We start from the raw sequence: 22,796 nt of genomic DNA, 5'->3' as shown, positions 1-22,796 counted from the left end.
TATGTGGTTGGATTCTCTGCATCCCCGATTTCTTCTCCCTTCAGTGATTTAGGATTCAGTCTGATCGGATACTCCGCACGCAATGCCTGCCATACTGCTGGGTGGAATGCATCAAAAACAATCCCATCCATATTATGAGAGTTCACTGCTCTGTTTAGAGTCGTTGTAAGAAGAATTTCATCCATCTTTGTCCCTCCAATAATTCTAGCCAGTAGAGCTTTGACATCACCTACTGACAATAGCTTTCCTGTTGTTTCGTCCTCAAACATTCGAATAAATTTGCCCGCGCCCTCATTTATATCAGGAAGGCGAGTGACAAGCCCCTCAAGGTCCTGTGAAGCCCAGGGGACATACTGTCCCTGCTCACCCTTGATTAAAATTGGGAGCTGTGCGGCCAGTGGTCTAAGTGACCCTTTTTCTCTGCCCTGTTCCCATTTACCGTTATCAAATAACTCCTCTGCCTGATTCTCATCCTCACTACCATAGAATAACTTACTCTTTCCTCTCTCCAACTTATTTACCTCTTGTATCTTTTTCCCTGATTCTCTAATTTTCGCTTCCATTTCTTCTTCCATAGCTTGTACTTGTGCTACAATATCGCTATCTTTCCTCCTCTTTTTTTCTAATCCTTCCTCAAACCAGGTTTTATCTACCTGATTAGCTTTCATTTTTTCTAATGCTGTACGTGCTTGCCTGTAACAATCAAGATGCAAACTTTCTGCAACGTCCTTTCTGGGTTGCCTCTGTGTTTTTACAGCTTGTTCCTCTCTATCATCCATCTCTGTCTGCCCTTCTAACTCTAGTTCTCCTGTTACTTCCACTGTTCCCTTGAGTATTGGGAACTCTCCTTGTACTGGCAAATAGGGGGGAGGCTCTGAAAATAACTTTTCTTTTCTCATGTTATCTTTCTCTGCCCCCTTCAGGATTTTCCTAGCCTGTTTTAGACTTTTCAACATATCCTCACCTTCTTTTTTAAACAGGGCAATTACTTCTTTCTCTTTTTCCCTCTTTGCTTCTCTTTTTTCTCTTTTCATATTGATGCTTTTAGTTTTATAGTTTTTTATCAGAGTTTCCATTTCCTCACACAATGCCACATCAAATGTCCCTTCCTTTGGCCATTTTGTCATCATATTTTTTGTTCTCTTCTGCCATTTTTTTGAGATTTTGTTTATTTGCTCTTTACACAGTGGATATTTTAATCCAATTATTTCCACTGGTGTGGCTGCCATATCTTTATTTATATTATTACCCTCAAAAATCAACTTTTTAGTTTTATATAGTAACTTGGTTACAATCTCTTCTTTTCCCTTTCACTTAATTTAACTATTTTTCCTTTACCAATTTCACCCTACTTTTTATTCTTTATTGTGTGTCATACCTCTTTGAATTTAGTTTTTTATTTTGTCTCATGCATTTACACTTTTTTATATTATTTGACTGTATTTTATTTGCTCTATTTTATTATCACTTTTTAGATAACAATTTCTAACCATAATTCTTTATTTTTTACTTCTCTTTCCTTTTTTGTCCACCCCTGTAATACAACTTTAATGTAGACACTTCATCCCTTGCTCCCACTCCCACTGCACTGGGCTCAGAGAATTTTCTCCCCTTTCACACAAACATCCAAAATACAAAAACCTATTCTAGATCTTGATTCAAACTTTATTGATACTATTTTCCTAAACTCATTCACACTTTCTACACTCTTTATCGAGCCAGAGTGCTTATTCTTGCATACTTTCTCCCTTTATCTAAGGGATAATCAGTCATTAATTGTCCTTTTATTATCAAGGCTCATCATACATTCATCCCTCTCAAGTGGATACTAGTTGAGTCAAATTCTGCCAGAGCCCACTAAAGGGACGGTCCAGGAACGGTGCTCAACTTTTACCCACCCAATACGGAATTTATTTGTTCATACATTCATCATCGTTCACACATTCATTCGTCCGGACACAGTTACATCCACACAACAAAACACCGCTCTTCCTAGAGCATCCTTAAGGGCCCACCCGTTCAGACCTTTGAGATTTTTCACTTTATACTTTCTCAAAGCGGTATCCGTGGGGCTTTTCCTCGCGATTCCTTAACTAATCTGCTTCTCCGTTTATTACTGTCCTTCCTAGGCAGGGCTGGACTGGTAATCTGGCATACCGGGCAAATGCCCGGTGGGCCGACGCACTTGGGGGCCGGTCGATATAATGTTTTTTTTTTGTTTTTTTTTTAAATTGGCCAACGACCGGCCCATATAGCAGGGACAGCGGCCCATTGGTTCATTTTCCATACTGACACTGGGCTGGCCCAATCATCTCTTAACAGGCTCCACCCCTCCCCCTCTGTTTCTTGTGTCAGGTGCAGTCAGTGGCTCAGAGCCAGAAATCAGTGGATTTAGGATGGAGGAGAAGCAAAAGTGCAAGGGCAAGGCCAAGGGGGGTGCAGAGAAGTTGCGGGCCAAAAAAAAAAAAATCTAGAGGTTGATGCCTCAACATGTGCAAAAATAACTGACATGTTTAATGCTGTAGCTTCAGTTTCCACGCCAACAGTACCTGACGACACTTTGGTAAAACAAGTGAACATAGCACATGGAGGAGAGGTGACTAGCCATGGCAGGGTGTCTGACAGTGAAGTCACGGAGGGACAGAGTGAGCAGGAGAGTGTAATTGAAACGGTAAGCATGGTAGCTACATGATTTAACAGGGAGGGAGTGTTAATCAGGGCGGATGCAGGAGGATAGTGTGTGTGGGCCTGGCTGGGCCACGACGAAGATGATGATTTACCTAAATTAATGAATATTATAAGACAAGACAACATAATCGTTGTCACTATTATAAAGTCTGTCAGATTGTCACCCACTGCACTAGCCACTCAGTCAGCTAAAGTCAAATAACACAGCATAAGCTATTTTGCATTGTTTTTGTAGCTAGGTTAGCAGAGTTAATTTATTCAATTGTAAATTCGGCTGACTATACTAATGTTAACCCCTTAAAACCCATAACTGCCGTTGACGGCCCTTCTCTAGAAAAACTTAGATGATGCCATTTGATTATTTTAATTATTACTCATAATGGCTGCGTCAAAGCGCCCACGAGGAGTTACACGTTGGAAGAGAGGTAGCCTAGCTAACGCATGCTATTTGGGGATTAAAACCCGCCTTGCGTTTTAAAAGCTTTAAATTTTTGTTTAGCTGTATATTCAACAAAGTAACTTAGATATTTTATCATGTTTCTAATGAATTTCCAATATCATTAATATGCAATATTTACGGAGAGTGAATAATATGAATATCATATACACAGAGGTGGGTAGTAACGATGTACATTTACTATAGCACTACTAGAAAGTATGACATTACCCGTTTTTTGGACATATACATTAATTTATACATTAAATAAGCTATCATTGTTCACGGTTTATGAACACCTTTTTTCTTTTTTTATGGGAAGTATCTCAACAATGAAAATGTTGTTTGGTTTCATATTAAAGAGGGGTTTATGCTTTTTAAAACAAAGTAGCCTATACTGGCAGGCAATTGTAAACTAGTTTTTCTGCTGTCTGGTTCTTTGAAAAAAAAAATCTTTTTAGAATTAGCAGTATTCTACATCAACATTATATTGGGTTCTAAAGGGTTAACTAGCTTTATAACATGGAGCACATTTGTCCATCTAGAAATCCTGCTCTTCAAGAATACCGGACTATATAACCAAAATGGATTGTTACTAAGTGTACTTTAATAACTCTTCCAAATAATTGTAATCATCTCTCTCTCTGTCCTTATGTATAGTCAAGCCAGGTTGAGTTAGCAGTGGAGGAGAGAGACAGGGAGGAACAGGCTGTAGACTATTTTGCCCGTCCTGAGCCTGCCATGATGCAGGTGTTTTTAAATCATCACCCCAAACAGGATGCTAAAAACCCTGTAGTGAAGAAGGTGTTCACCAGTAAAGATGGCAAAAGCAGAAAGTGGCTGACATATTGTCATGAACGTCATGCTTTATTTTGTTTTTTATGTCTGGCCTTCAGCAAGCCAACTGACTCCAACATTTTCATAAATGGAATGTCAGACTGGAGACATGTGCACCAGAGAGCGGAAGAGCATGAAAAAAGCATGGCACACAGAAATTGTGCTGAAGCTTATTTTTTAAACTGCTCAAAAGCTGACATCAAACACCTACTGGGGGGGCAGACAGCTGACAGAGCACAGAAATCAGGTCAAGAAGAGGCGTCAGGTTTTGGAAAGGGTAGTGGAGGTCGTAAAAGTGATAGGAAAGAGGGGCCTAAGCTACAGACAGGTTGAGAATGAGGCTGCGTATACCCTGGACAATGATAGCCTCGACCATGGAAATTTTTTGGAGCTGATCATTTTATTGGGAAAATATGATGTGTGTTTAAAAGAGCATCTAAGTAATGTGATTGAGAAGAGCAAAAAGTTGCATGTGTCACCAGGATCAAGAGGCAGAGGTTCCCTCATCTCTCTACTGTCTAAGACAACCGTCAACTCTGTGATTGATACCATCCGGAACTTAATTCAGCAAAACATCTCCACTGAGATCCGGAAAGCTGGAATGTTTTCTGTCCAGCTGGATACAACGCAGGACATAACAGCGCAAGACCAATGCTCAGTCATTTTGAGGTATGTGACTGATGTTGTCAATGAGAGGCTTGTCGCAGTGGTCCGGTGCAGCGCGTCCACTGGACAGTCCTTTGTCGACTTGCTAACAGAAGTCCTTGAGCACCTAAAACTGGACTCAAGTCTGTGCATTGGAAATGCAACAGATGGAGCTTCAAACATGCAGGGGCAGTACAGAGGCTTCTCTGCACTGCTGGCTTCACAGTCCCCCAACCATGTACACGTATGGTGCTATTCACATGTCCTCAATCTCGTGCTGTCTGATACCACTCAAATAGCGATAGAGAGTGGATCTTTGTTTGATCTCCTCAATGACACAGCAGTGTTCATCAGGGAGTCATATCAGAGGGTGAACATTTGGGAGAAGGAGAGCCATGACAAGAGACACAGACGCATTGCTCCAATTGGAGAGACACGTTGGTGGGCTAAGCACGATGCTCTGAACAAAATATTTGGATCATTTGGAAAGCCTCAAGAAAGTTTGTACATTGATGTGTTGTCCACGCTCACAGCCATACAGGAACTGAAGACTGTGAAAGGAAATGTACGCACCAAAGCCAGAGGATACAAAGAGGGCCTACTCAGGTATGAGACAATACTGACAGCTCAATTATTCCTTAGGATATTTGAGCATACATCACCATTGTCAAAGTACCTGCAGACAGAAGGGATGGACATCCTCTCTGCCCATAGGATGGTCATATCAACACAAGATTCCCTAAAAAAGATGGCGAGAGATTTCCAGGCTGTCAAGGCTGCTGCTGATGACTTTGTGAAATGGGCAAATGAAAAACTTGAGCAGCAAGATGAGGAGACCGACATGGAAGTGGAGGATGCACTGCCACAGAAGAGAAGAAAGAAGAAGAAAGCCATGCCGGGTGAGATGTCTCAGGATGAAACCATAATTGATGCTGAGAGAGCCTACGAGGTAAAGGTTCATAACCAAATTGTTGATACAGCTATTGAGGCCATCCACCAAAGATTTCTGACACATGGCACTCTTTATGCAGATTTGTCATTTCTGGATCCCAAAAACTTCTCCCTGATCCGAAACCATGCTCTTCCTAAATCTGCACTTGAAGACCTCAGCAAGTGCCTGGTTAAATTTGATGATAGGGCAACAGTTGACAACCTGCAGTATGAGCTGAAAAGCTTAGCGGGACAGTGGGACAAGCTGAAAGAGTCACCACTGGATGAATATGTTACCAGGACAGTGGAGGATGGACCTGATGGAAAGGAAGAGGACATGGAAATCATCAACAAAAGCTGTGCTTCCTGCAAAGACTGCCCACTGTGCTGCTATCAGATTCTCCAGAGATTCAACATGCTCACTGATGCATATCCCCTACTTGGACTTGCGTACAAGTTTTTGTTGACACTTTCAATAACCCAGGTGGCCTGTGAACGATCATTTTCTACCCTAAAATATATCAAAAGGAGACTGAGGAGCAGCCTGTCTGCCAGCAAATTGGAAGCCTTCATGTTGATGGCCACTGAAAAGGACATCCTTGTGGCTTTGGACACCGACACTGTAATAGACAGAGTTGCAGAGAAGAGCAAGCTACTGAGGAAACTGCTGTTATTGTAAGGTGAGATGAGATTATTGATATTATTAAAAAAAATATTCATAATATTGTAGACTGAAAATGTGACTCATTATTCCGCTCTCTCTCTCTCTTTTAGGATGCCCTCACTTTTGTAGTTCATTGTTTTTGAGGATGTTCAGAGCACCATGGAGCCATTTCCACTAAGTAAGTATAAAATATGTGCAAAAATCTCTCTACATTGATATATATTAAAGATACTTGTATGGTGATCATTTTACTCAATCAGTTATCATTCTCTCTCTCTCCCTTTCTCTCTCTCTTTTAGGATGCCCTCACTTTTGTAGTTCATTGTTTTTGAGGATGTTCAGAGCACCATGGAGCCATTTCCACTAAGTAAGTATAAAATATGTGCAAAAATCTCTCTACATTGATATATATTAAAGATACTTGTATGGTGATCATTTTACTCAATCAGTTATCATTCTCTCTCTCTCCCTTTCTCTCTCTCTTTTAGGATGCCCTCACTTTTGTAGTTCATTGTTTTTGAGGATGTTCAGAGCACCATGGAGCCATTTCCACCAAGTAAGTATAAAATATGTGCAAAAATCTCTCTACATTGATATATATTAAAGATACTTGTATGGTGAGCATTTTACTCAATCAGTTATCATTCTCTCTCTCTCCCTTTCTCTCTCTCTTTTAGGATGCCCTCACTTTTGTAGTTCATTGTTTTTGAGGATGTTCAGAGCACCATGGAGCCATTTCCACTAAGTAAGTATAAAATATGTGCAAAAATCTCTCTACATTGATATATATTAAAGATACTTGTATGGTGATCATTTTACTCATTCAGTTATCATTCTTCTCTCTCTCTCTCTCTTTCTCTTTCTCTCTCTCTCAGGATGCCCTCACTTTGTGTAGGCCCTACTCCACTGCCACCTTTGATCACCACCAGGGAGTAAAGAGAGAGTGAGTACACTGGTCCATCGCACATAGTTCTCAGCTTAGTAGGGGTTTTTGGGAATGGAACAGTAGATATGCATATCTACAGGGACCGCAAGGATGGTGTACTTCTTGGTTGTGTCTGACCCATTGTGGTGGGCCGGTCAGAGCAAAAATGCCAGGACCCTTTTTTTGTCCCAGTCCAGCCCTGTTCCTAGGCCCAGCTCTCCAATAAACACAGACCATTGCATACAATGTCTTTCTGCCTACACCATCTTTGTTTTAAATTAAGGTTACCTTCCAAGGCTTTCCTATTAATAAACCAAATATGTGCATGCAGTTATTTCTTCTGGAGTAAAACCCCTTTTTCAATTTAGATATCCTAATATTTTTCTAAATTTGGAAGAGCAGATTTTAAGTGTCCTTACCACTCAGAACTGACCTCAACCAACACAAACGAATTTTATAAGCAAAAATGCTTACCTTATTTTATGGTGGCCACCCGGTTGTGTTGATCATCGGTCAGCTCAAAAGCGGTTGTCCACTCTGCTGCTCTTTTCCAGTACCATCTGGGTCGCCAAATATGTGGTGTCGTCTGCCAGTTCTCCGAAGAATCACACTCAGTCAGGGATTTTTCTCTCAGAAGAAAAGACTTTATTTTACAGAAAATAAAGCCGAGAGTCCTTGCAAGGAGATCTCCCGAATGTTATTTGGTATCACCCTTAAATACACTAAATGGGGCGGTTCCACATAGTCAAACTTTTCCTTAGGATTACAATTTTAATACCTCCCTAGAGAGGAGAGGCCCCCTGCTTGATTTATTCTAAACAAAGGCCCTGTATGTATGTCTGACCATATGTTTCTCCTCAGTTTTGTACATTCCAGCACGTAGCTTTCCATTACCTATAAGATTATAATGGAGTAATCACTAGCAACTAAAATGGCTAGATTCACATTGATTATATACTTGTTTAATTAAAATCTTACTAATAAAAATCTTCCACACAGGACTTCCACTTCAGCATACAACACCGAGCCGGGACGGCCAACGCCAATGCCGACGGACTCTCAAGGATTTGGTCAGCTTTCGCAAGTCTGTCAACGCTTAGGAGGGGGGGGGGGGGGGGGTATGACGCGTGTCCCGAGGCCTCATCAGCGTCGCCCTGGAAACGCACGAGGAGCACCGGGAAACCTCATCACCGGCCGATCGGTCACGGCTGCCGACATAAGCCGCCGCCACTGATGCACAAGTGAGTGATCACTCCAGAAGACTGGATGCTAACGCTGTTCTCCGTGTTCCCTTGCAGAAAGCTCGTGACCGATCAGCACCCCCTACGCACGGACACGCCGCCCCTGGGACACCACCACGATCAGCGCACCAGCACTTCCCACTCCTGAACACTGAACTCTCTCAAATAAATCCACCCTTCGGGGCCTTACCTTGCACTCCTTGCTGTCGTGTGATTATTCACCCCGTGACAATATATATATATGCATATATGTGTATATATGTGTATATGTGTATATATATATATATATAAGTTAGCAGACGCTTTTATCCAAAGCGACTTGCAGTGCATTCAGGCTATCAATTTTTAAATATCATATATATATATATATATATATATATATATATATATATATATATATATAATAAAAAAAATATATATATATAAAATAAAAAAAAAATAATATATAATAAAAAAATTTTTATATATATATTATTTTTGGTATTGTATGTTTTAGCCTTGATTCGCATCCACTTCCATTATAAAACTGTCAGACTGCAATTGATTGTGTTTTAAAATCTCCGTATGTGATCTACTGAAGAAACAAAGCATCTACATCTTGGATGCCCTGGAGGTAAGCAGATAAATATAACATTTTCATTTTTGGATGAACTATCCCTTTAAGAACCGTGAAAGATTGTTAGCCTACTCTTGCGTGGTGCAATGCAAGCAACCATTCTCCCAAGGATGAGTTTCAAGTAGGCTACTCCCTTTAATTTTTGTGTGGGCTTCTGGGTATTTTGCAAAAACACTATATGTGGAATCTCAGAGATGCTGGTAAATAGCCAACTATCTTCGTCATTTGTCTCCAGGCTTCAAATCAATAGGTCTACCACTCAAGATCTTCAGCTCTAAATATATGATTTACATGGTATTTTTGTCTTCCGAATATAATTACAAGAATATTGAAATAAGTGAGGTCCCTCCAGTAGGAGTGCGCATTAAAATTAAGCACAAAAGTTAATTACACAAGCCAGAAAGCAAGTTTTCTGAATAAAATCGCGTAGCTGGTGAACATAACAACAGTAGTTGTCTGGAGCGCTTTGCGTAAGGATCGCTGTCGGACGAAACAAAGGAAACACAAATAGGCATATTATATGTATCATTGTATTATTATTTTACAAATCTTTTCGTGTTTAGTCTTTAACGGTAGTTAATGTTTAATGCCAAATACAGCCTGCACATATAGGGTTAAATCTCGAAGATGTCTCTCAAAAGCATCTGATAAACACATGTACCTGCAAAAAATGCGGTTTCACATACATTCCAAATCATTAACGCATTAAGAACGTTCTTAATGTCTCTTTAATATCTGACATGCAATCTTCTGTGATGAGAAAACGCCTCAATAAATAGCATCTTATCTTCCACATGAAACGCATATCAAATAAGTGTCCGTTAAGGTTGCGCGAGGCAAAATTCGAGAGAAGATTTCCTATCGAAATTCCTTTATAGGTCGATTCCTTGCCTACCTCCACTTTCTCAGTGTCAGAGATGGAGGAGGAGTCTAGCTCCGCTACACAGGCGCGCGTTCGAACATCAGAAAATATTTACATGTAACGTTACGTGTCATTTCAACAGCTAAGACTACGTGCAGCTCACAGTGTAAGAGTAACTCATTTTAAACTCGTATAAGAAGATAAGACTTTCCAATCACCATTTCACTAGTAATTCTATAGATTTGTTTTATAACGTACTGGGTCGTCGAGAGACTGCTTCTGGTTTGCCCCAGGGATAATCCACTTTCAAACCGGATTCTTTGGTGTTAAGCAGGATCGAGCTGGTAAGACTTTTGACTTTTTTATTTTTTGTTTAAGTTGAATAATGTTAACGTAAGATTTCTTGCATAATTACCACATTGCTATTTTTTTAATGGTTTCTGCAAGTGAGCTCTGTTGTTCCAATAGTTCTTTGCACAAAAGAAAAAAAAGGTTATCACGTGCAGTTTATATGCAAGCAAATTTGAATGCATTTATTATTATTATTTGTTGGTTGCTCTTTCTTGTTTTACATTTGCAAGAATGCAGTCATGATTATATCGGCAGCTGGAGCACGTGACCATCAATATCACATTACAGCTCCTTGAGAGTTTTTTTGCACATCATGTTTCACGTTTTTAATCGCGCAGTCATAAAACTGTTTACTGTAGTACGATATTAGATGTGATAATGGGGAGAAAGAAGCTTCTGCCACCAAGCAATTCAGTGAAATCTCGCGGAAGTGGGTAAACGGGGGGAGGGGGTTTTCTGTGTTTTATTGCCAAAATTGTAAGGAGTCTATGAGACTCCTCCTCCTTCATTATTTATCCTGTGGAGAAATGTTGTAGTGACCCATCTGTGCAGCAACTGTATGCTACTGTGGTCTTTTTGTACACAAATGAGTTTAATCAAAGATGTTATTTAGAGACCACCTGAGATTTCCAAGCGATCAATTGCTGTGCATCTAAATTGAAATGGGTTTTGAAATTGTAGTTAAATGGTAGGTGTTTGAGATTTACAACTAAAACACTCATGTCTATAAGTAGCTTTATACCAAATATCATATGAAATGCCATACCCCACAGCCATGTCCCTTGGGCTCCTTATCAGGGGTAGGGAGGCTTGTCATATGACACACAGCAGTCTTGAGCCATATATATATATATATATATATATATATATATATATATATATATATATATATATATATATATATATATATATATATATAATGTCCCCAGTGCAGCAGGCAAGCTTGGAATATGGAAAAGCTTCCATTCAGCAGATAGAAATATTGCATTATATTGATTTTGTCAGGAAAAAATTTGATCTGAACACTGTTGTGTAAGTTGTGGCTTTACTTTACTCTGGCATTACATCCCAACCACATCCCTCTAAAGCATGTGGTACATTATATTACTATAATTAAAAATCATTTTGGAAAATTAAACCGTTTCTTACAAACTTATGTGATTTGATAAAATACATAATGAAATATAATCGTATATGGGTAATGGAGAAATTACCATTAGCTGCAAGCTACACGTGACAATTAATGAGATTAATAAAACATTTCTACTTGAATGTCACTGTCAATCACTATTGAATGTTTGCAATAAATTCTGACTGCAATCCAATGTTGATTTTTGCCAAATGATGAGGATGAAATTAGTTAGTAACATTCTAGAGGAATTTGATGTGGAAGATACAGTTACTTCAGTCGGAGTGAAGAAAAAGTAATGTTACTAGTGTAACTAATTACTGTTGCCAGGAAGTAATAAGTAAAGTAACAATATTACTTTTTTAAAGGAGTATATACTATATACTTGTAATAAGGAATATTACTAGTGTATATATTACTAGTAATGAGTAATATATTACAGTCTTTTAGTAACTAGCCCAACACTGAATATAACTGATTTAGGCTTGTCTTTATTTTTTCCCCTTTTATTCAAAATATTCCCAAATATCTTAACCATATCAGGAAATATCTTGATTCTCTCTATAGTAAATGCATTTTGCACCTTTATATAGATAGTTAGTTAATCTATAATGGGCAATGGGCAAAGTAGCCTAATAGTGTAATCTATTAACTATATGCATAAAAACCTGTCTTTTTGCTCAAGTACCAGATATGGGTGTCATGCCATAAAATATTTTTAATACTACTGATCTTGTATCAAATGTGACTTAAAAAAACATTGTAATTGACTAATTATAACTCTTTCATTGTACAAAAAGAAAGCAAATAACATTTAAATTATCAAAGTACATTTTAAGCACTCTCAAAACCTCTCATTACTATCACTGAAGCGATTTACACTGTGAAATGAATATCCTACTTACATCGTATGCACATCTGCACTTTGTTTTTGATGAGAGAATTCGTCAGAAAGCAGAATTCCTTCAGTGAGTGAGTGAACAAAACATCTGCATTTCAGCGATGACTCATCTGAACACCTCTGATTGGCCACTGCATTCATAAGCTCAACAGAATCATGTGTGATTGGTGAATGGTTTTTTTTTGTCTTTTGGAAGCTGCATTCAATATCCATTTGGCTCAAAAATCTGAGGGGGCCCCCTCATTTGCATGGACATGATGTGCCCCCTCACTTTGAATGGACATGAACCCTCTGTTCCTTATCCCACCGTTTTGAGGTGGTGCTCCAAAAATAGAGCCCTTTTGCTGTTCTTAGCAACAGGAGAGAGAAACATGCTGGGGAACTGAGAGAGATCTTTTTGTGCAGCTCATAGATGCAGAAATGCTCAATTAAATCCCCCTTATATTTTTATTCTGTTTAGTTGTTTAAACATAATACAAAATTAAGCACTTGATGTCCAACAAAAAGTCTTCCAGGACTTGTTCTTCAATTCATCGTCGAAGAGTTTTGTTAAATGCTCAAGTTAGTAATAGAAGGGAGTTGAGACTTCATTAGTCAGGTTTCTAAACCTTCCTACAAGAACTGAAGTATGTGTGTGGAATTTTGCAGGGACTGAAGACAGCCCAGTTTCTCACACTCACTTGTTTTTTCAGACGAGATGGAACTTTGTGTTTCTGCAGTGCTTTTGTCCTACTTCGCTCCAGCTTTGGGTGAGTGCTTTGTTTATTGCTACCTCCTCAACTATATTCTAAGAATATTTTTTTATATAAATATATAAAGTAGAAATGATCTCAGAATGTAATTAGGACAAAAATGAAAAGTATTTGTCCAGCACAGACTTTGCTTTAGAGATTAACAGTATACTGTATGTGTATGCATGCAGGATCAGCTTTTGGCAGGGAAATGCCAGGTAAGTGTGTAGAGGGTTAGAGACACTTTGCTATGTGAGTGATAAAAAAAAAAGGATTTTCAAGTTTTCTGTGCTTCTGTCTCACGTTGATATGTACCAAGGCCTTTTCTGTTTGTTTTTGTTTAACAAAATTTGACTACAGTTGCACTTGACTGCTTTTCTGAAATACTGGAGCAGTTTGTGCTGTTTTGGCTTTGCGTGTTTTTGGCAGATTTTCACAAACGGTTCCTCCATGTCTCATTTCTGCTTACGCTTACACCTTTCCCTGAAGGGTTTTTCTGAAAAGCCGATGAAGTAACACTACTCTTACACCACGAGGCTTGAGACGTTTTCAAGCGTGCCAGTGCAGCTCATGTTGTACCTAACTTTGGGTACATGCAGTTCTGTTACTCCTTATGGAGGCAGTTTTGACAGGATGAGAATTTTAAGTATTTATTGACCTTGGGAATTATGAGTCTTGTTGCTTTAATGTTTTATTTTGAGATCTGTCAACTTTTAGAAGTTGCAGTAGCATGCATCTAGCCGATTTCTGGGAGAATTACTGTTTTCTCAGACTGTGTGAGTGTTGTTGCCAACGCAAAAATTTCAATACACCATTTAAGTGCTCCAACACTGTTGGACTGGTCAGTGTGCTCTCATGTAAATTCTGCCAACATAAATGCGTACATGAGCAGCATTAAATAATGGTTTTTGTACACAGAATGTTAATGTGTTTGCATCAATGCTTTGTTCGTTGTTTTTGAAAGGGATGGAGGGAGAGAGAGCGAAAGATCATTATGGATAACCAAAGTCTTACAGTTAGACCATTCATAATGTTTAATGGGAGATTTGGAGCGATGCCTTCAACATTCTTGTTTACAGAGAGCAGATCCTCTGAAAAGACTCTTTAAAAACATGTAGGTCTATTCTCATTCCACTGATAGATTTGTGGCATAAAATGACTCAAGGTAACATTTCTGCCAAATGTCTGTTTAATACTAATAAGAAGTCTTTGAAAAGAACTTGTCAAAATATTAGAATGAATGCGTCGTTCTTTGAGAGGAGTTCCTAAAATAACCTTTCTGTGTAATATAAATCTCATAGTTGAGCTTTTTAAAATGCATTTGAAGTTGATCTACCATATTGAAAAGTTTTTGGCTGCTACAGTGTGAGCATTTCTTTTGTTTTCCATGCTTGTGCACATGCTTTTTGAACATATTGCCATATTTTGGAGTTATGGCTGTATGTTTGTCTCTGTCCGAACATATTAACTTTTGAAATGTAGTATGCAACCATAGTGTACATTTTAACATTGTAGTACACTGGAATACTTAGGTGCCCCCCCCCCCCCCCCCCCACAGACTTATACTTAGAATCTAATAATGCTCTGTCTGTAATTGTTTGGCTGGCATAAACTTAACATTTTTGCTTGGTTAGATTTAAATTGTAACACTTTTTCTTTCCCTCAGCTTCTCAAATGGATGAAATTCATGGTAAGTGCCTTCTAGACTAGAATTAATTCTACATTAACTGAACGTCTTATTGGCTTATTAACAGTGTTTTTACCCAGATAGACCAAGTTTAATGTTGTGTGCATTGAAACAGCATAGGTTTTACACTATAAGCTTTTAGTTCACAGTGGGTGTGAAAAATGTTTATGGAGTCACCAGTCAGAAAGCTCTTATCCTCTTTTGGTACATTCCATACAGTATCAATTTGTCAATAGCATTCTGTATTTGAGAAATGGCTTGCAGATATGTAGAGAATAGACCTATCTTTTTATGTTCTGGCACTAGAATATAGTCATTATCTTAATCTTAACATTTTACATTTTGTTTGCTACCATTTGTTTTTTTTTTTTTTTCAACTCAGCTTTACAGAGTTTTGACTAGATATTTTCTTTTTTTTTTTCTCCCACCAGAATACGACAAGCCATTTCATTATGGTGAGTACAGATGGACTTTAGCTGCTTAGGCAGTATACATACTTATATGGATTAAGGAAATCTCTTGGTTGACTTCATAAAGCTGAAAGGGGGGAAATGCTAACATGCATAAACATAGTGATTAATCAGAGGAATTTGTGTTTTTCAAAGTATTGTGAGCATAGTCATTTTATTATGGGGTAACAGCTGCACTCTGTTGTTTCCAATAGTGTGCTGAGCGCTGTTGTGTTAAGAAAGGCTTTCAGGGCCAAAGTGCATCACCTTTCTCAGGAAACATCTGGGAAGTCAGAAAGATTTGCGTTTCCCCTTCTGTTTTTCCAAAATAGATGGAAAATATTCACTCCGGGACTAAGCTTCTGTAGAAAACACACAAGTTAGAATCTGATATCTACCCCAGAATTTCCCAAATGTACTTTTTAATTTGTTTATTGTCTTTATTTGGATTATATATATAATCTGTCATGTTTACAATTAAAAGTACAACTCAAAGCCCTATATTAGAAAGGAAACCACTAAGTACACATGGCAGTTTAGTGGTTCCAGACTGTCTCAGGAAAGTCATTCTCCAGCCTTGTTCATTATGCTTAGTAGATTATTGTCTGTGCATGTTGTGTTGGCCTTAACACTCCTAAGCAGGACCAAACGGAATCTGCAGAAGCTTTCACATTTTCTGTGCTGATTTAAGGGAAAATTTGTCATTTACACCAGATTTTTAGTTAACATTTGATACATGAAACTACAGTAGTACTAGGCGCTTATCTGGAGTTCAAAGCCTAACCAAGGAGCCAAAATATTGATGAACAAATGGGTGGGATGTAGAAATTTGTTAACGAGTTTCAATTCTACAGATTCCATGTGAACCTGCTATAAAAGGGCTGTTTTCTGTGTATGAATCTGTAATTTGTATATTATTTTACCATTTTTTTGTTTGTTTTAAATCTATTTTAAGTAGTGCTGTCAAATGATTAATTGTGATTGTGCATTCAAAATAAGTTATTTTTTTTTTTTACAGAATATGTGTGCTGTTTATATTTATTATGTGACGTCAACTCACATGCATGTCAATATTTAGAAAATATATACATGTATTCAGAGGCGTCGTGCCCATTCGAAGTGAGGGGGCACGTGCCCCCTCAGATTTCTGAGCCAAGTGGATTTTAAATGCAGCTTCCAAACGAAAAAAAAAATTGCAGAATAATATTTTTTATATATTTGATACAATCACAGCGGTGTGATTAGATCATTCAGTGCACAGCATCAGCTGCTAAATTCAAATCTGCGTTCGCTGGCTGGCGCTGAGCCAGAGACAGACGCGTTCGTACAACGCTTCATGATAACCAATCAGAAACTATTCTGTTGCGCTTATGGATGCAATGGCCAATCAGAGACGTCCAGAAGAGTCATCACTGAAACGCAGTGTTTTGTTCACTTGCTCGCTGACTGAATTATTTAGCGAATTCTCTCATCAGAAACAACAAAAAGTGCAGATGTGCGTACGAATGTAAGTAAGATATTCGTTTCATAATGTAAAGTGCTTCAGTGATTTTAATGGGAGTTTTTGAGAGTGCCTGAACTCTGGCTAGACTGAATGAAAATGTTTTTTGATAATGTAAATGTTCTTTACTCTCTGTAAAATAAAAGTGTTAAAATAAGTATCTTACAATATTGTTATTAAAATTTACATTAAATGTAAATTCAGTCGTATTAAAAATATTTTATGGCATGATATGGCACTTAAGTAAAAAGTCAGGTTTTTATGTGTAGTTAATAGATTACACTACATTTCCATATATTGATCAAATAGCAATCTATAAAGGTGCAAAACGCGTTTACCTACACATATTTGAGAAACGAGATATTTCCTGATATATTAAGCATGTTTGGAATTGTTTTGAATAAAAAGGAAAAAAAATAATAATAAAAAAGCCTATATCAGTTATACAGTGCTTTCGTAGAATGACTTATACCCCCGACCCCCTCCCCCCCAAAATGTGCCCCCTCAAAAATCATGAATGCATGACGCCCCTGCATGTATTTAATGTATACATTTATATTCGTTATAATTTATATTTAATAAAGACATTTCTTAAATATACATTTATGTGTGCATATATATACATAAATATACACAGTACACACAAATATATTATGTAAACAAATTTTTTTTTTTGAATGCGATTAATCGTTTTTACAGCACTAATTTTAAGCCTATTGTGGAATGTTTCCAATTTTAATGTGTTATTAACATTCAAATAAAATGAAAAAAAGCATCACTTCTGCATTTGTACATGTTCTTATGAATCCTCTTTCCAGATTATGAATCTCTGAGGATCGGTGGTATGATATTTGCTGTGATCCTCTTCTTGATGGGGATCTTCCTCATTGTCAGTGAGTGTCAAACTTTGTACTGTTCTCAGAAAGAGTTATATCATTGTATAGTGCTTGCCATCAAATGTATAAAATATTTTTGTAGATGTTCATCTAAGAATGTATTCACTCGCACCGATAAACAAATATCGGTTACTGAGGGTCGACTGGTTGCAGGCCAGCATGTCTTTCATAACCTCTAAGTTTAAACCTCTCTACGACACCCAACACCCCACCATGACTTATGGTCTTCCACCAGTGCAGAGACAAGCAGCCAATCTAACCTTTGACACTCTTACTCTAAAACCCCCAACAGCCCACATAAATTAATAACGAGACCCTGCTGACCTGATGTTATATAGACCATGAGTTTGATCACAACAGGGTTGTTTAAGGACAGTCTGGTAGTTTGGTTTTTGTGTTACAACAACATAGGCAATCTCTAAAACACCATGTTTGTGTGAATGCCTTTCTCTTGTATATCATAATAAACCACCAGTGGTTTTGATCATACTTCTGGCTTGTTTCCAACAGGTCGGAAATGCCGCTGCAAAGGGAACAAGTCAAAGTAGGTGGCAAAGAAAACTGTAATGCATTTTGTTCAATGAAAATATTTAGGCTAAGATGTGGGAATCCAGTCATTTTAACAGGAATTAAAGCTATCGGGAATTTTGTGTTAGATCACAAGATTTCACCATTCCTTATTTCGTAATGGGTTTGATTTGGTCACAAAGATTAGCCACGTTGAACAAAAACGAGTCACAGATTACAGAAATGTCTGTGATCTGTGCTTGATACAATGCTAAACTATACTATTTTTAATACACATTTTTTATAATGTGGTCGGATCTGTTCCAATGATGCGACTAGATCAATAATCAGATCACAATATAATGTCTATTTATTTTCCTGCTCTTCAGGAAATGACCATCTTTTGACTTGTCTCTTGTTGTCTTTTTCCTGCTTCATAGGCCAGTGGGTATTGACACGGAGGCAGCCAGAGGTGAGAATGTTCCATTTAATAATTATATCATATATATTTTTATTATTATATTATAGTTCATGACACTTAAAAAGAAACTGACATTTACGGTATTTTTATTCCAGGTGCAAAATAAAGTAAGCTGAGGGAACAGAGAAAAAGGTGACACTGTCTCTACTTTTGGATTCGTCGTAAAGTGTTATATATCCTGCATACATTTTTTATGACTGTATATCTCTGTTTTTTGGTTCCTTTTGACAGAAAGCATGGCCTCTTAAGGAGAAATCTTAATCAGAACTTTGACCATTTGGAAGAAGTCACTTGAGGATTTAGTTCTTCTAGTGTTCACAATTTTTAAATTTGTATGCTTTTGTCTCTGGGTACATGAGAGAATGAGTGCTTCTTTTTAAAATGAGAAGTTTGAAAATTATTGATTTAAATAAGTGTTGATTATCAGCTAGAACTACTTTGACAATGTTTAACTAAGCAGGTGATACCTTTCAGATTTCCCTCCACTTTTTGTCATGTACTTTTCAAGCTCTCTGTGAAGTTTATTAAATACATGGTGTTGGCTAGTATGTGTAAGTGCTCAGTAGCTAAAAGTAGTAAGTAGGCATTTTATATATTTTGTAAATTGTCCATACAATTTTGTCACGTCACAGAAGTAACCAAACAAACTGTATACTGTAGTTGAAAAATAAAGTGATTTCCATGGAAAGTCTGTTAAGTGTCTTTGAGAAAATGTAACCATTATGTAACGTGTGCTTGGCATCTGCCCTGGTCTGTCTCTCATATTCAGTCTGTTATAAATAGTTGATCCTGTTATGGACTCTATGCACTGCCCACTGCTTACGTATTTCCACTAAAATCTCAGTTGTACTTGAGCTTCCGGTTTAGCGTTCTTTAAAAAGCAGGCTGTGGTAATAGTGTGGTTTTCCTGTAAAATTTCTGATTAACTAGCAATTACAAATATTTATTTTATTATATATTTTATTAACAGTGTAAGATAACATTTTAGTATTTTATATTAAAATATAACGTTTTATTAGTTTAAGAAGCATTAAAGGATTAATTCACTTTCAAATTTAAATGTCCTGATAATTTACTCACCCCCATGTCATCCAAGATGTTTACGTTTCTTTCTTTAGTCAAAAAGAAATTAAGGTTTTTGATGAAAACATTCCAGGATTCTTCTCCTTATAGTGGACTTCAATGGCTACCAAATGGTTGAAGGTCAAAATTACAGTTTCAGTGCAGCCTCAAAGGGATCTACACGATACCAGACAAGGAATAAGGGTCTTATCTAGCGAAAAAAAAGCATATGCTTTATAAACAAATGCTTGTCGTTGAGCATTTGTGTTTCTAAAGCATATACCTTTTTTATTTTTTAGAAAATGACAGACCGTTTCGCTAGATAAGACCCTTATTCCTTGTCTGGTATCATGTAGATCCCTATGAAGTTGCACTGAAACTGTATTTTGACCTTCAACCATTTGGTAGCCATTGAAGTCCACTATAAGGAGAATAATCCTGGAATGTTTTCATCAACAAACATAATTTCTTTTCAACTGAAGAAAGACGTAAACACCTTGGATGACATGGGGGAGTAAATTTTTTTGAAATTGTAATTTGAAAGTGAACTAATAATCCTTTAAGTCCCGGTGTGTAGGTGCAACGTCTATGTATTGCTGTGTCCTGTTATGTGACACATCCTCAAAGTTTAATTCTGTGGTTAGTTTCCATATGTGAGGATTTTAATAACACTCCTAACATAAGAGTCTGCAGTCGTCACTTCAAGAGTGATTATTTGATCGAGCCATCGACTCATCGACCTCAGGACGCTGGCTACTGAAGGGTGCACTTTGTTTGAGTGGAACAACTACTCCAGTACAACACTGATGCGCACCTGATTCTTTTCAGAAACTAAAAAAATGACAAAAAGGGTCACACAAATCATATTACCATAACATTACTGAAACCATAAAAACAAGATTTTAAAAAGGTTGATTAAACGGAACACAAAACAGACTATAAGAGTATTCGCCGTCACAAACGAAGCTAATGGCTTAAGAATTCGTACCTTCAGAGTTGTCAACATATATGGAAACATACGATTTGAAGCCCTTCTCCTTTTTACCTTAAGGAGTGACCGATGCTAATCTTACAATTATACTGGCATCGTTCACTGTAATCCATGGAAGTTCTTGGAAAAAGCGAGTGTAAAATTTCAGTGCTCACTGAAACGACAGGTAAAACCACTTCCGACGCAGCTCCGGAATTTGCGGAGCAACTGAGACTAAACGTGGAATTAGTCGTGCATATGAGTCTATTAGTAGTAATAGCAGGGATTGTCATAATATAGGGAGATGAGAGCGTCTGTATTACTTACTGTTGGAGAAAGCCTAACGGTCAACTTGGATCACGTGTGCCTTAATTTCCAATCACATTTCAGCCTTGATGTCATTGAGTCAGTCATGCTACACTCAATCGCTGTTTACGGATACCATAGGAATAAATAAGAAATGTCATAAACTGTATCCCACCTGTCTGTGACTTCTTATAAAACGTCTTTTTTTCGGTTTAAACTCTAAAAATATTTCAATCCAAAAGTATTGCTTAGTTTAAACATGCTGGAGATTTGCTGATAGGCTGCCCATTCATTAAATTATAAGCGGTTTCCTCAAAAAAAGAAAAAGAAAAAAAAAGCTGTTTATTCAGCATAGTCAAGCCTCCTCCATTGACATCCATTAAATAAAATAACGGCCTCTGGTCTCCTTGCCCAAGTGCTGGCAAACTGGAAGCGTTCGCATTAGCCGTTATACTTTTTTGGCTAAAGGTTGCAGGCTTGCCTTCTAGTGGCTTTGGTAATAGTACAAGAAGTTTGATATTGCAGCTGTCACAGATGTTGCAGTAGTTATCTAGCTTCTGTTAAACAAACAAACCAAAAAAACTTTATCAGTGCATGTAGAATATTATATCAAGTGTCTCTGAAATACTTAATTCTAATTGGTTAGGTGAGGTCAGCTATTTCTGAAGAATATATTTTGCCCATAGCATTCCCCCTGAGTGTCTTGGCAGGCACTTTCGCGCTGTTTTTTTATTACCACAACTTGGAGTAGATCATTGGCGCCGTCTTGCGATTCAAAGCGATATTACGACTAGAAATGCTAATAAAAAATGCCACTGGAAAAGGAAATAAAACTAAAATATGGGTCTGAAGATCAACAAACTTAAGAGATACATTAGAAAACACTTTTATATCACGGGCATGTGACCTACTCTATTTAAAAAGCTGCTAGTCCACATAGAGAATAAAAATGAAATGCAAATTAATAATGATAAAAAATTAATACATATATAATAAACTCTTATCGACTCTGCCGAAAACGTTAGTCGTGAAAAAAAAAATACTGAGGTTTATTTTTTGATAATGGCCATTTATCTTTGTATTTGAATAGGCAACGTGAACGTTAAGTGAAGATAGACAATATGTCGGCGTCACGAATTCAATAAATGTTTTTTTTTTTTTTTAACGCTTACAAATACTTAACATAGGCTCACAATGAAACCATCCACACTCGAAGTCTTCTGAAGTTGTCCAGCAGCTTCCACTTCCCGTCCTAATGCTCGTGCACACCCCAGTCCTGTTGCTGCATAGGTGGGGTTCTCTGTCGCATGTATTCACTGGGGGGAGTTATTTGGCTCGGGATCCCCTCCGCATTGGCCAGGATGATTTTTATCTACCTAACGCCATGTCTGGGAGCTTCCCTTCCCGGTATCACTGACAGACCAGCGCCGCTAGGGGGAGAAAGTGTGTAACTTCCGAGGCGCAGCATCGACGCAGTGCTCCACAGCGGACTCTCTTCATTCACGGTGCTGTATTATATCTTATATATAGCAAGATTAAGAAAACCGTGTCTCGTCAAAACACTGCAGAAATGGCAGCTTCAACAGGTCTGTCTATTTATTGCATTTGTTTGCTTTTTGCATGGTAATGAATTATCAAGCTCATTTTAAAGATGCTGTTGAATGACTTGAGAAATTAGACACTAATTCAATGTAATTTGACAGGAATTAGCCTACTAATAGGCTAACTTGTTACATATTATGTAGATGTCCTACGCTATATATCCAGCCATTCCAATCCCATTTAGCCTATTTCCTAAATTTATTTTGCATAGCTAATGCAGATAATAGCTACATTTAAAACTTGAATAAGGCATGCAGTATTTAGCCGTCACTTCTGGATAGATGGTTCAAATAGTTCACCTTTCAAACTACATTGTTTTGTCACAAAATTAAATGTTGGGAAGAATTACAGTCTCAAGATTTACAGTCTATTTTTTTTT

The 22,796-nt window shown here is 37.7% G+C and overlaps 1 protein-coding gene across 22 annotated transcripts in view; it reads left to right on the top strand.

Annotated features, from left to right (window-relative positions):
• Window positions 1–22,796, top strand: part of fxyd6l (FXYD domain containing ion transport regulator 6 like) — a 54,889-nt gene that overhangs the window by 21,627 nt on the left and 10,466 nt on the right. For 2 of the 22 annotated variants that reach the window (XM_059567800.1, XM_059567804.1), the window contains 9 exons: window positions 12,918–12,974; window positions 13,148–13,174; window positions 14,623–14,646; window positions 15,075–15,098; window positions 17,412–17,486; window positions 18,000–18,033; window positions 18,437–18,468; window positions 18,573–18,609; window positions 18,709–19,165. The exons of 1 other annotated variant lie outside the window; for it this stretch is intronic. In XM_059567800.1, the coding sequence (XP_059423783.1) occupies window positions 12,923–12,974; window positions 13,148–13,174; window positions 14,623–14,646; window positions 15,075–15,098; window positions 17,412–17,486; window positions 18,000–18,033; window positions 18,437–18,468; window positions 18,573–18,583 (279 nt within the window). In that variant the 5' untranslated portion in view covers window positions 12,918–12,922 and the 3' untranslated portion in view covers window positions 18,584–18,609; window positions 18,709–19,165. Of the gene's footprint in view, window positions 1–9,913; window positions 10,189–12,563; window positions 12,787–12,873; window positions 12,975–13,147; window positions 13,175–14,622; window positions 14,647–15,074; window positions 15,099–17,411; window positions 17,487–17,999; window positions 18,034–18,436; window positions 18,469–18,572; window positions 18,610–18,708; window positions 19,166–22,006; window positions 22,402–22,796 lie in introns of those variants that run through there. 19 more of the 22 variants (XM_059567815.1, XM_059567813.1, XM_059567801.1 and 16 more) reach the window with 18 other exon arrangements.

The sequence above is a fragment of the Carassius carassius genome, chromosome 15 (assembly GCF_963082965.1).
Source record: "Carassius carassius chromosome 15, fCarCar2.1, whole genome shotgun sequence".
Lineage (NCBI taxonomy): Eukaryota > Metazoa > Chordata > Actinopteri > Cypriniformes > Cyprinidae > Carassius > Carassius carassius.
This window is presented reverse-complemented; position numbering and strand designations above follow the sequence as displayed.